The following is a 14,439-nucleotide window of genomic DNA, read 5'->3' as shown; positions in this document are numbered from 1 at the left end:
CAACGTTTCATATTCAAACTTTTCCTTTAAAATGGGCCACTTGTTTTGATACATCCAAACTAAACAATTAAATCTGACAGTAGTATTACAACCATTATCAAGCAACTCTCATATGCAATACTACTAGGCTCTTGGGTTTTGTTTTGTTTGGGGAAGAAGGGAGAAGTAGAAGGGAATAAGCACACAAGAAAGTACAGAAAACTAGTGTATTGCATATGAACATGCACAGAAAGCCCATAGCTTTTTTCAGAAGCTTAAAAGCATCCATAAACCACTTCCCCCAAAATAAAATACTAAGCTAATAGGAATATATAAGATAGTAACCCCAAGATTCCTTTCAATTTAAAGAAAATAAAGAGGCAAGAACATGTTAAATGCCATCATGGGGCTGTAAAATCTATATTATGAGAAAAAAAGATAACCACACTAGTTTCTTTAATAAATTTTTTTTAAAGATTTATTTATTTATGCATACAAGAACTGGGGTACAGGCCAGAGGTGTGTGTGGGGTGGGGTGGGGTGAGAGAATTCACCAGAGCCAGAGCAGGGCAGAACAAGCAGACTGACAAAGTACACTGCTGAGGGGAGCAGTGGGTGCGGCAAGAGAGGTCTGCACGCCATGTGGGACCCTCCCCGGTGGCCGGGGATCGAACTGGTGCTGCAGAGGCTGCAGGCAGCTTCGCAGCCCAGCACTCAACTGCTGCGCCACCAGGGGAGGCCCTCTTTAATAAATTTAAAAAAAAAGGATGGAGAGAATGAATGGACATCTATAAATTAGAAAAAGACATGAACACATTCATTAGAAATGAGACAGATTAGCCAATAGCAATGAAAGATCTTACATGGATCCCAACTCAAACTTTAAACAACATAAAAAACCTGAACTAATTAAGGAATTTTAATAACTAGGTAATAGTAAGAAGAAAGTATTGTCAGCGGTAGTAGGAATGGCAATGGTATAGTGGTTATTTTATAAAAAGCCTTATCTTTTAAATATATATATTGATACATTTATGGAGAACATGAATGAAAATATTGTAGATACCTCTAAAAGTTTTTATTTCAAGCAAGACATTAATATACATTAACACTCAAAAAAATTTTAGGTTTTGTTAATCACCTTGCATGTAAAAGTTAATTCTCTTTCTTTAAGTATTATAATTATTCAATCAAAAATATTTTGGACTGAACTTACCCTGACAGCTTGTTCCTTTTTAATGCCTTCTACAATATCTATAGGTTCTTTAACGATGGCCTCAGGATTCTCAGCAGCGACATCTTCAATGTTGACACCACCCTGAGAACTTCCTATTAACACAGGACCCTAGCAAGGGGAAACAGCCAAAACATCTGGGTTTTACCTTGGACCCATCAACATAAATTTTTTTTTTTTTTTTTTTTTTAGCAATGTCATAGCTTTTATTTTTTTTTTACAAGTTTTACTAGAGCCTTTTTTAATAAATACATGTCTTATAAAAATACTATTCAAATTTTCTGGTCTACACAGCACTATGGTAGGGAAAGCAAAAAAATAAAAAAGGAGATCATTTCCGGAGTCAATAATCATAATTCTAGTTCCATTGCTTAATAACCATATTTTACCTGATTTCCAAACAATTTGCATATCTTTATATGCATAATGTTCTTTGTGCCTTGGTTTTTATTTTTTTTTTACCTTGCTAGTTATTTTATTTTTTATTTTATTTTTTTTTAAATAATACATTTTATTTTTATATTCCCCATACAATTGCAGCCCCCCCATTCTGACCCCAATCCCTCCCCTCCCGCCCCCACCCCCTAAAAGTGTCTCTGGTTCATAGTTTTTTGTTGATTTTGATTTTCACTTTCTTATAGTTATTCATTTTCCTGGTCCCTTATTTAAGTTTTCTAGATTCCTGCTATGAGTGAGACCATCCGGTATTTTTCTTTTTCTTTTTGGCTTATTTCGCTGAGCATGATCCCTTCCAGCGCCATCCATGTTGCTGCAAATTGCATGTGTTTATCTTTTTTGAATGCTGAGTAATATTCCATAGTATATATGTATCACATCTTCTTGATCCAGTCATCTATTTTTGGGCATTTGGGTTGTTTCCAAAGCTTAGCTATTGTAAACAGTGCTGCTATAAACATAGGGGTGCAGGTGTTCTTTGGAATTGATGTTTCTGTGTCCTTTGGGTAAATACCTAGGAGTGGAATTGCTGGATCATATGGAAGCTCTATGTTTAGTAGGTCCAGAAATCTCCACACAGCTCTCCACAGTGGTTGGACCAGTTTGCACTCCCACCAACAGTGCAGAAGAGTTCCTTTTTCTCCACACCCTCGCCAACATTTGTTGTTGCTAGTTTTTTTAATATGTGCCATTCTCACTGGTGTAAGATGGTATCTCATGGTAGTTTTGATTTGCATTTCCCTGATGACAAGTGATCAACATAAAATTTTTAAACCTATCTGTGCACACTATCAGACATCTGCAGCTATCACTCCCCACTTCTGTTTTTAAATTTCCTTAAGAATTTATCCTCATGTCTCCTGCACTGTGCCCCCTTATCAGTGTTCAATTGTAATAATAAAAAAAGGTGAAAAGGAAGATGATAATGGCTCACCTGCAAGAGAAAAAAAATAAGCACAAAACTTATACCAAATAAGTTCACATAAACATATGAAATATAATCTATGTATTTCTCATAAGACCTGAGGAAATTAAAGTATTATTAAAAAAAAATTAGAAAATCATAAAAATAGATTATTGATATTTAAAAGGAAATGTCTAATGAATTAAAAGTTCCAGATTTTAGAAGCTCTAGTCCTACTGTGAAAAAAAATAAAGCTACCTTTCCTTGAATAAATAGTTCTGGCTTTCAACATGAACTATATAAGAAGGTAAACTATAAATACTAAATAATTAAAATTACTAACTTTTAAGTTCTCCAAAATCAATCAAAGAAAAAAACTTTAAAACAAATGAACAGATATGCTAATTTATGGGCAAAACTGTATATAATTTTAGTATGCAAAAACAAAGAAATGGTAAATCCATATTACTGAAGGTTATTTAATGGCATAGGAAAGTAACTCAGTAGTGTTATATAAGAAAAAATGACGTAAAATTTTAGATTCTATTCTCAATTTTTTTTTTGAAACAAAGTGTGCTTAAATGTGTGTCTACCCATGAGTCACAAAAATAAAAAAATGATGTTGGAAATAAAACATTAAAGGGCAAGACTGTTATTTTATGTGTCACTATTTTCCAAAAAATTTTTCACAATGAATATATTATTCTTAATTCAGAAAAAAAAAGGTTTTCATTTTCATGAAAACAGGAAACCTAAAGGCTAATTCCATTTCTCTATTCCAGCAATAGTATTGGAATAACAAACTCATCTGAAGGTATAATGCAAAGGAATAAGTATTTATTACTCTTTAGAGAATGAAATAGTCTTCCAAATGCTCAAAATAAGGCAATGGCTAAGGCAATAGCAAAAAGAAAAATAATCTGTTACTCTTAAGAGCGCTAAGTGCTCTTTAGATGAAAAAATGATTTAAAAAAAAAAAAAAACAAAACACTGACCTTCAAGGAGAAAAATAGGTGAGAGTGGGAAATTTATATTTCCCTGTATATACTTGTAGTTTTTAAATTTTGTACCATGTGATTAGATTCTAGTATACAGGTTTAGTAAATAAATAGTAGTACATGTGTAGTAAATAAATAAATAATTGGCTGACTTAGTTCCCAGTGTCTAGGAGGCAACCATGAAACCCTCTACCACATCTCAGAATTAATGATAACAAGGTGACTCATGAGGGATTCTCTATATAGTTAATATAAGAGATGACTCAGGGGCCTCCCCTGGTGGCGCAGCAGTTGAGCGCTGGGCTGTGAAGCTGCCGCAGCCTCTGCAGCGACTGTTCCATCCCCAGACACCGGGGAGGGTCCCACATGGCACACAGACCTCTCCTGCCGCCTGCTGCTCCCCTCAGCAATGTATTTCATCAGTCTGCCTGTTCTGCTCCCCGCTCTGGCTCTGGTGAATTCTCTCACCCTCCCGCACTTCTGACTGTACCCAGTGCTTGTATAAATAAATAAAATAAATCTTTAAAAAAAAAAAAGATGGCCCAGGTAGGCAATGATCAGCCAGAGATACCAACAATATGATTAGACAAGTAGAGCTCTGACTCTATTATCTGCCCACCTTTCTGGGAGGAATGGTGCCTGGAAATCAAGTTCAAGCAGTAACCAATGAGTCAAACAACTGTGACAACTTAATAAAACAAAACAAACAAAAAAACAAGCTCTGCTTAGAGCTTTAATTCAATAAAAAATGACTTATTTCTTAAAGAGCTTACAGTTGTTTAATAGGGACCTGCCCACAAGGATGAGTAAAAAAGCTTGCCTTATCTCAAAAAGCAACATCAGTCAATTCCAAATTTGACTAATACATTAAAATTAAAGAACATTATGTCTTTGGCCAAATAGTTTTACTATTAGTACTACAGGATTTTCAGTCTGAATTATTTCAAGTTTTGCAAAGGAAATAAACCTATTTTTCCTTTATAAGACTCAAATAGTTCTCTGAAAATACAATTTCTTAAAATGAACTTAAATTTAATCCTTCTCCTGAATGCCTTAATGTATATTTAATAAAACAAATTCAGAGTTATATGCATATCCTTTAATAGACACACTTGCTTTGCCACATTAGCTCTAATCAAAATGAGTTCTTCAGAATGTACACTATAGGACTCATATCTCAATTTTTTGTCCAGGCATAAAGTACAAACATAATAACTAACAAAATGACAGATGTTAACATATAACAATAAAAAAATATATAGCAAAAACAGAACCTTACAGAAGAAAAGACATCACTTATGACTAAGACTTTTTTTATCTTATATTCTGAGTGGATTTTTACTACCATCTAGTGTTATACCTTAAGAAATTCTTTTAAAAATTGAAAGGTGATCTCATACAAACATTACTAGAAGATTTAATTCACTGTAAGAAAAAAAAATTCCAACACAGAAAATATTTATTAAGACTGTTTTATTTAAGAAAACTATTTTCATGATCCTTAAATTTTTTGTTACATGTTTCATGATCCTTAAAATTTTTGTTACATTACTAATTGGGTAATTAGTAATGCTCTACACCAAATCCTTACCAGGTCTTCCAAGTATGTACACAACTTGCTTCAAAAGACAAGCTAGTTACCACACAGATTCAGCTTATAAAACGTAATGCACTCAAAAAGCCAGAGAATTATAGTATAAAGTAATTATCAATGCCTTCTCCAAGCATCTGGTCTACGAAAGGATTTCTTTACCTAATATCTTTAAGTTCACAACTAGTCGAGCAAAGGTCATACACCTTAGAGTCATAGTGTTTGCCTATAAAATCAATCCTGAAAAACTGACCATAGATCTGAGGCATCAAGAGGAAGGAGGAGAGGAAAAGAGATGGGAGCGGGGTAAGAAGCAGGAGGGAGAGAGCATAACAGACCATCGTGGAGGACTATGGGTGCTTTGGTGGTGACCGCACCTAAAGGAGAAATCCTATTTGTCAAAATATTAACAAAGCTGTAAAACAATGGTACTTCATGACCATTGTTTATGTAAAAAAAATTAATTAAAACAGAATCATATTGTTTGCTATTGAACTTCACCCTTCAACTTACCAAATACCAAATCATCTAGTAAAACAAACCCCAAGCTATAAAAATATACCAAGAGGTTGAAAAAGAAAAAGATGAAGCCAGAGATATATATTGGCTGAGTGTTTTCACTTTCTCTTTCATTAGAATATTTTACTATACTAGCAATTATCTTTTTAGTCTATAGACTCTAGAGAGGAATCAGAGATGATTTTAGTTGCTTTTACCAAACTAAAAATTTGGAATTCCTATGGAATTTATTTCAACAGGGTTCTGCCGATCAGTTTTTTCTGCCACAATCTAATATATCAAATTTTATGGCATTAACCATATTATTTTAAGACACAAAAATAAATATTGCATTCACAACCTATATAAAAGATTATGCACTGTATCTTTTTTATCTTTACCATACAAATAAAAATAATAATCAACTCATAAAATTAAATGCAATAAATTCATTCTAAATGTAAAATGTCTATAACTGCTCACCTGAAATGACCTTTCCATTGTTATTGCAAAGTAGTATTCTCTTCTGGGATATCTTCGCTCACAAACCAATACCTTATTGCATATTCTGCCCTTTTCTCCAGTTTGCTTGGTAAATAACTTTTTCCCAATCATTTGTGAAGAAACAGCTTTTGCTTCTTCTGGACTGAAATAAGAAAAAAAATCTCAAATCTTTTTCACCTCCAACTGAGAAAAACATACGATAGCCAAAATCTTATCTCACCTAATATTTAAATCTAAATATTTTTATCAATTCAAAATAAGAGGCGGGCCTCCCCTGGTGGCGCAGCGGTTGAGCACTGGGCTGTGAAGATGCCCACAGCCTCTGCAGCGAGGGTCCCACATGGCGCCACAGACCTCTCCTGCCGCACCCACTGCTCCCCTCAGCAGTGTATTTCATCAGTCTGCCTGTTCTGTTCCCCGCTCTGGCTCTGGTGAATTCTCTCACCCTCCTGCGCTTCTGACTGTACCCAGTGCTTGAATAAATAAATAAATAAATAAATAAATAAATCTCTTAAAAAAGGGGGGGGGGCATCTTTTATAACAAGTTTATTTTTTTTTAAGATTTATTTATGCATACAAGAGGGGTGTAAATCAGAGGTGTTGGGGGTGAAAGGATTCACCAAAGAGAGCGGAGAGCAGAACAGGCAGTTTTACTGAAATGCACTGCTGAGGGGAGCAGGAGGTAAGGCAGGAGAAGTCTGCTGCACCATGTGGGTTGCTCCCTGGCTGGCTAGGGATCAAAGTGGCCGGGGATCAAACTCTTGCTGCAGTGGCTGGTACTAGCTTGAGATCGCTGTCTTAACCCCTGCACCACCAGGGAAGCCCCAAGTTTATTTTCTTTAATGACAATTTTTCTTTAAAAAACACGACTTACGAGAAAACTATCTTCACTCCTCCTCTGAGGCCGCTTTCAAATGTTCCTTTTCCTCTGCCACCAGCTAAGACCTGTGCCTTAATGACACAATCTTTAGAACCTAAAAGAAAAACATTTCTGTTAGATAAGACACATGGAGCAGCACGCAAGACACAGTATGTTGTTATTAAGCATATATATTAAGTGATATTATTAAAGGTAACAAAGTCCCATTTATCCACATGTTAATTCATTCACCATACACAACTTTAAAATATTACCCAATCATATTAAACCGTTTTACTGCTCCTTCACATTTTAAATATCTAGCATTTTGGAAGGTATAAAAAGTGTAAAACTGAGATTGGAATGTCTTCCTAATGCTTTCTTCCCTTGCTATTCACATGTAAACTTGCTTTTAAAAATTTGAGATATAAATGCTGCTTTAAACAGAAATACATCATGAGCCAGGGGGAAAGTGCTAGTATTAATACCAATCTACACTGCCCCACTAATAAAGTCTTCTTAATATACATTCTTAAGGTAGCGTTACAAGGAATACGCTCAGGTTTATCGAGATTCCAGCATTAAAATTTGTTAAGTCTTAAAAATATGTTTTCTAATAAATACTCTGAAATTTTTTTCAACTGGTATACTGATCTGTCTTCTTCCTCTTTCCAATTTGTTAAGGAAAATCAGTTAAGCGGCTATTCAGCCTAGGACAATAGCTTTGAAAGGGGCATTATTCTGCCTCCTTAATTTGACTCTCATAGTATTTTGCACATACAAGCAAATTTTACATTACAGAAAAATTATTCATCATTGAGATCAGATTTAAGGGTCTCTCTGGTGGCACAAGGGGTTATGTCTCAGCACTATCAAGCTATCACCAGCTACTGCAACTTGAGTTTGATCCCCTGCCAGGGAGCTAACCCACATGGCATAGCAGACCTCTCCTGTCTCGCACTCTACTCCCTTCAGCAGTGTATTTCAGTCAGTCTACCTGTTCTGCTTCCCACTCTGTCTCTGGTGAATCCTCTCACCCCCCGCACCTCTGCCCTACACCCGTTCTTGTATACTTAAATGAATATATCTTTAAAAAAGAAAAATATCAGCTTTAAGAGCACCATCTTACTCATTATCCCTATCAGAAAGCAATCCTTGGGATAAAACAAACACTCTGTAAACACATATCTGAAGAGACTAAGACAAGTACTCTATTCTTGGGAAAAAGTCATCCCATACAGCATACATCAATCCGATAAACCAACCAAATCAAAGAGGTAACAAATGCACAGTTTATGATGAAATAAAAATGACCAAAAGTTTACATTTAAAGAATTATTACAAAACAGTATCTAGAAAATGAATGATATAAATTGGAAATTCAGACACTTAAGTCAAAAGAAGTTAGAAAGAAGTTAGAGAAGGCAATGTTAAAAAAAAAGAAAAGGAAAAGGAAAACATTCTTATAACCACATCTATTCTAGCTCAATCTTCAAATTTATCCAGAATCTTGACCACTCATCACTTCCATTTTGGATCCTTGTCCCCACCTCCATTACTTCTCACCTAGATTACCCCTGTTCCCAACAGAATATTCTCAAAGCAGCAATCAAAGTGAGTACATCACTTCTCTACTTAAAAGCTTGCAGTGAATGTCCATTTTACTCAGAGTGAAAGTCACAATGCCCTTATGGTTAGTATGTCTTACTGCTCATTGGTTACTCCATTTGTCATACTAGTGTCTGCTGTTCCTGGGCATGCCCCTGCCTTCAGCTTTGACTCTAATGCTCCCTTTGCCTGAAATAACCTGCAGCTAACTTCTTAGGGAAAGTTCCTCATTCCCTTTAAATTTATCTTTAAATCTCTAAGAAACATGCCCTCATCACTCTACCTAGTACTGCAATCTGCCCATTTGTGACCAATTTCCCCTTACCCTGTTCCACATTTTCCATAGGAGTAATCACCTTCAAATATACAGTGATGTCCTAGTATGTAATATTTTGTGGATATTGAAAATAAAAGCATTTAATGGAGAGAATTCTTATAAATCTAGATTTTTCTACTATTCTTTAAAAACCCAGAAATAGAAATGGATCCTACCACAAAGGAGGCATATAATGCCCCTCTGGAAGCACCATGTTCACATAAGACCCTTTTCAATTTGCCACAATTCCCACCATTCCCAACTGTAACAGTATTAGATAAAGAAGAAAACAAAGAAATGCCCTTAAAACTAACAATAAATTTCTTATTGAGAAGACAACATACTTAGGGACCATGGTAAATTAGAGTTAATGCCCAAACTAATAGGAGCACTCACTCATCATTTTACCCATTAATGATAACCAACTAAAACATGGTTTTCTCATAATTTAGAAATATTTCTTTTTATCCAAAGAGAATAACTATAATGCAATAATTTAAATGTAATATAAAAGTTGTCAATATATAAAACTTGTGCTTTCCTGGACTAAATTCAAACATTTCTATTCAATTTCTAACTGAGAATTTAATGGTCTCACAGTAAGTAACAGTAATAAGGCTCCAACGTTTCAAAAACATTTTACAAGACAAAATGTTCTTCTGCAAAATATCAACTTCTCTTCTTCTGGGAATATAGACTCCTTATGGCCAGAAATTATCTTCCCGAAGTTCCTTCAAAAAACAGTCCTTCACAACAAAAGAAAAGCCAATAGAAAAAAATATCCACATACAGTATCTAACTATCAACACAGGGAGGAATTAGAAGTCTGAGGATGGACAACTGATTGAAACAAAGATTTATTCAATTCCATTAATTCAATCAACAATACATCTACATACCAGATATTGTGCTAGAGAGCTATAGATAACAAAAATGAGAAAAAGAAGCCTATTACTGCTCTCATACAGCTTCCAATCTTAATGTAGATAGTCCTTTGCTTTAGTCAGAAAGATCTTTTATGGATGCCATCAGTCTTTAAAAATATTCACCACTACTTCTAGTTCTAGTCGTTGACAAACATGTTAAGTCTGATATATAGTCATCTAATAAAATGTTGGAAAGATGAAGAAAGAAGGCAAAGTACTATTGTAGACCATTAGAAATATTCCTCCAGGCTAACATTCACTAGCAGCAACCTTTGCCTATTTTTAATCAACCAAACAGAAATTCCACCTCAATTATACTAGAATTCAAACAATATTTCTACAGTCAATAAGGAAATTATTTAAAAACAAAACAAACAAAAAAACCTCTGCCAAACACCTTACTTAAATCTATTTCCTTGAACTGTAGCTATGAGATGGCAATCTTCTCTTAGAATAAACCCCAAATTATACTACTTCATATTTCTGTGCTTAACCACCATCCTTTTGATAATCCATTCCTAAAACTTATCTGCAATCTTCAAACACACCAACCCTCATTTTGTGAACTCACAGAATTAAATGTCTTTTCAACCATTCTTCCATCACTAACTTTATTTACAACAGGTAGAATTTGTCTCTTGCCTCTAGGACAGAGCTTCCCAACTTTGTTCACATCATGACACACATAGAAAATGACAGAATTTATAGGGACTACTGGAAAAAGAGGCCAAAGCAACTTCAGCAGTCATTACTATAGAGATCAGTGACCCTGTGCTAAGTCAGTTTCTCCTGCCACCCACTGGACTGCGGGGAAGCAACAGTTTGTGTACCTGTAATGGCATTTATGGCCTAGTATATCAGTTAATGAGGTAAAAGTTTTAATAAATAGGAATTTGCATTTTGTTAATTTGCCTGTAACTCAAGAAGCAAAAATCACCCTGAGGTAACCAAAATCAACACTGGGAATTGCTAGCTAGCTAGTTAGAATGTGGAGTATTTCTAAAGTACTTCATACCACATCTTCTACAATTAGATGCCATAATAAATATTTTCTGATATTAACTCACCACAACACAAAATGTCCTCAACATCTTCATAGCAATTATGAAATGTCTTTTAGAAAGTAACATTTCTACTCTAGATTTAAAGGTCCTCATTAGTCATTAATCCCACCCCCATATTGTAACATAACTGCAGAGTTCTTTGACAAGAACATACTTTGAGAGGAACGAAATGCTTTCTATTCTAAGGAGCTCAAAGTCAGAGCTGCTTATCTGTTCAATATATTTAAGTCCTGATCCCAAAGAACTTGTCAGAAATATTCATAGTTTTAGTATATCCTGTACATATTAACTATTCTTTCTCCCATAGCTAAGAATCATGGAAGATTTTTACAGTGAGTATGGAAATCAAGAGGTCAGAGTATCAAAAATGAAAAACAGGAAGATGTGGTCCAGGAGAGGGCGGAGCAACATGGCGGCGAGGAGACGCTGCGAGTAAGATCTCCCATTAAAAAAAGTGAATAGGGAGGAAAAGCGGCAGGTCCCAGTGAGAACTGGGACACGGAAGATAAACGGACGACTCCAGCAAACTGCCCGAAGAAGAAAGTTGCCATAAAAGAGGACGAGAAGGGAGGGAAGCGCAGAACCCTGCTCCCCTCCCCCGCCCACAGAGGCGGCACTCTCCGACCGGCAGAGAGGAGGAAACAACAAACCAAAACGGCCAACAAGAAAAACGGACGCAGCAAGCGGGACTGTGAGTGGAAAGGAACTATTGCAGCCACCACACCCCGTGAACGGGAGCTGAGGCGAACCCTGCAGGATCCGCTGCGGAGGTGAGCTCCAGGCGCCATTAAAGAGAGCCCCGCCCCCCAGGAGGAGACCAGCACCAGCACACAGCCCCGGCTGCCCGGTAAGCTTGCGCGGAAAGTGGCGCGGATCCAGACCGGATCGCAGCTGCCCAGGTCCCCGCGCCTGCGACCTAGGCTTGCGGGGAGACAGCGGAGGCCCTCCCTGAGTGAGCAGGAACAAGGCGCCCAGGCACGGGAGCGGGATTCAAAAGGCGCCATTCCCGCGCCACTGATCTGGGCTACAGCCCGCGTCCTGGAACTGAGGGCTTTGGAACTGAGACCCGGGGCACGAAATTAGGGGCGTGGGTTCCCCACGACGGTGGGGCACAAGGCAGACACAGCACCCCAAAGCCGTTGAGGTGTACCCTACCATCCCCGCTCTGCTCCCTGTCCCACGGGGTGGAAAATCAGCTCCCCAAGGGCTCCAGGAGAGATCTCTGGCGCCACCTAGCGACTTGACCCCAGCACAGGCTACTGAAGGAGCTAGTGGCCAGCTGGGGAGTTAGCCCACACCTGGCTCCTTCCGAACAAGTAGTCTGAGCCCACAGGGAGAGCGAGCACCCACAGCCGGGGCAGACCAGGCGCGCAGAAGAGTGTGCCTGAGACCAGACGCGCAGGGAGTGTGTCCCACATCACCATTTTAGAACAGGGACATTTCTTCAGTAAAGACTACCTGCAGAAGGCTTCCTCAGGAGCCAGAGGTGAGCGGGGGAAGTTCGCCCACGCCAGACCCCCTCTGGCCTGCAGTCCAAGCCCAGAGGGGAGCAGGAACCCACCGCCGGGGCAGACCAGGCGCACAGGGGAGTGTGTCCCCACATCGGCATTTTAGAACAGGGACCTTTCTCCATTAAAGGCTGCTTGAAACTGACAGATGACTCCTGGAAGAACCAGAGGGGAACAGAGAAGCCCACCCAAGATGCCGGCCAGTCCCAACAACACAGTGTCCCAACGCATACGGCAAATTAGAAAACAGACAGTAGGGAGGAGAAGAACCACACGCAACCTAGCAACTCTCCAGAGAAAAAGCACACCACAAGAAGAAAGCCAGCCCCCAGATTGCAAAGACAATAACTTGGAAGAATTTCTGAGCCTTCCAGAAAGAGAATTTAAAATTGCCGTGATTAAAAAACTGACAGAAGTCATAAAGGAAAACAATGATAAGGGAAAAATAATCAACGATCAGAAGAATGCAATTGAGTCCCTAGAGAGGGAAAACAATGGTCAGAAGAAAGAAATTGAGTCCCTAAAGAGGGAAGTAAAAGAAATGCAGGAGATCAAAGAATTAATGGAAGAACTAAAGAATTCTGGGAAAAGCAATGAAAGCAGAATAGATGAAATGGAAGAACGAATAAGTAATCTTGAAGACACAGAAATAAAAAGAACCAAAACAGAAAAGGAAAGAGAAGTACGAAGGAAAAAGAACGAAGAAAGACTTCGGGAACTATCTGACTCCATGAGGAAAGGAAATATAAGAGTTATAGGAATACCAGAAGGAGAGGAGAGAGATGTAGGAACAGAGAAAATATTCAAAGAGATAATTGAAGAGAACTTCCCAAATGTGAAGAAGGAGCTGAAAATTGATATACAAGAAGCAAGAAGAACACCAAACTTCCACGACGAAAGGAAAAATACAGCAAGACACATAATAGTAAAGCTCCCAAGAATCCAGGACAAGGAAAAAATAATGAAGCTGGCAAGAGGGAAGAAACAGATAACATTCAAAGGAAAACCAATCAGGCTGACATCAGACTTCTCCGAAGAAACACTACGGGCAAGGAGAGAGTGGAGGGACATAGTCAACAGACTCCAAGAAAACAGATGCCAACCAAGAATACTCTATCCCGCAAAGCTCTCCTTCCTCTTTGAAGAAAGAATATGGACCTTCCCAGACAAACAGAAACTCCGGAATTTCATTGCAACTAAACCCCCACTCCAAAAAATACTACAAGGAGTCCTAAAGCCAGAACCTCAGAGGGACGAATAACAATGAAAGAAGGCCAAAAAAAAAAAAAAAAAAGTTATTAAAAGAATAAATAAATAAAATCAAAGGAAAGACAAACACAATGGCAAATACAGATGTTAACATATCAATATTAACTCTAAATGTAAATGGACTAAACTCTTCAATAAAAAGACACAGAGTGGCAGCCTGGATTAAGAAACAAAACCCAACCTTTTGCTGTCTCCAGGAAACACATTTAGCTACAAAAGATAAAAATAGGCTCAAAGTTAAAGGATGGAAAACAATCCTACAAGCAAATGGACCAAAAAAGAAAGCAGGAACAGCTATACTTATATCAGATAAAACAGATTTCAAACTCAAAAAGATAAAAAGAGACCCCAATGGTCACTACATTATGATCAAGGGGACAATACTTCAAGAAGAAATAACACTCATTAACATATACTCACCAAACGAAGGAGCACCAAAATATATCAGACAACTATTGTCCTCTCTGAAAACAGACATCAGAGAAAACACATACGTAGTGGGAGACTTCAACACACCACTATCAACAATGGATAGATCAAAAAGACAAAAAATAAGTAAAGAAACCAAAGCTCTAAATAAGGACCTAGAGCAATTGGGCTTAACAGACATCTATAGAACACTAAACCCCAAAAAAACGGAGTACACATTTTTCTCAAGCGCACACGGATCATTCTCCAGGATCGATCACATACTGGGGCACAAGACAAACATCAACAGATACACC

The 14,439-nt window shown here is 37.6% G+C and overlaps 1 protein-coding gene across 1 annotated transcript in view; it reads right to left on the bottom strand.

The window, feature by feature from the left end:
- SUCLA2 (succinate-CoA ligase ADP-forming subunit beta) overlaps positions 1 to 14,439 on the bottom strand; it is a 46,908-nt gene that overhangs the window by 22,562 nt on the left and 9,907 nt on the right. The window contains exons 3-5 of the mRNA XM_037527322.2: positions 7,039 to 7,138; positions 6,144 to 6,306; positions 1,196 to 1,324 (exon numbers count right to left, since the gene is read on the bottom strand). Of these exons, the coding sequence (XP_037383219.1) occupies positions 1,196 to 1,324; positions 6,144 to 6,306; positions 7,039 to 7,138 (392 nt within the window). The remainder of the gene's footprint in view (positions 1 to 1,195; positions 1,325 to 6,143; positions 6,307 to 7,038; positions 7,139 to 14,439) is intronic.

This window comes from Talpa occidentalis, unplaced genomic scaffold, assembly GCF_014898055.3.
Source record: "Talpa occidentalis isolate TD23 unplaced genomic scaffold, MPIMG_talOcc4v2.1 talOcc4.5, whole genome shotgun sequence".
Lineage (NCBI taxonomy): Eukaryota > Metazoa > Chordata > Mammalia > Eulipotyphla > Talpidae > Talpa > Talpa occidentalis.
This window is presented reverse-complemented; position numbering and strand designations above follow the sequence as displayed.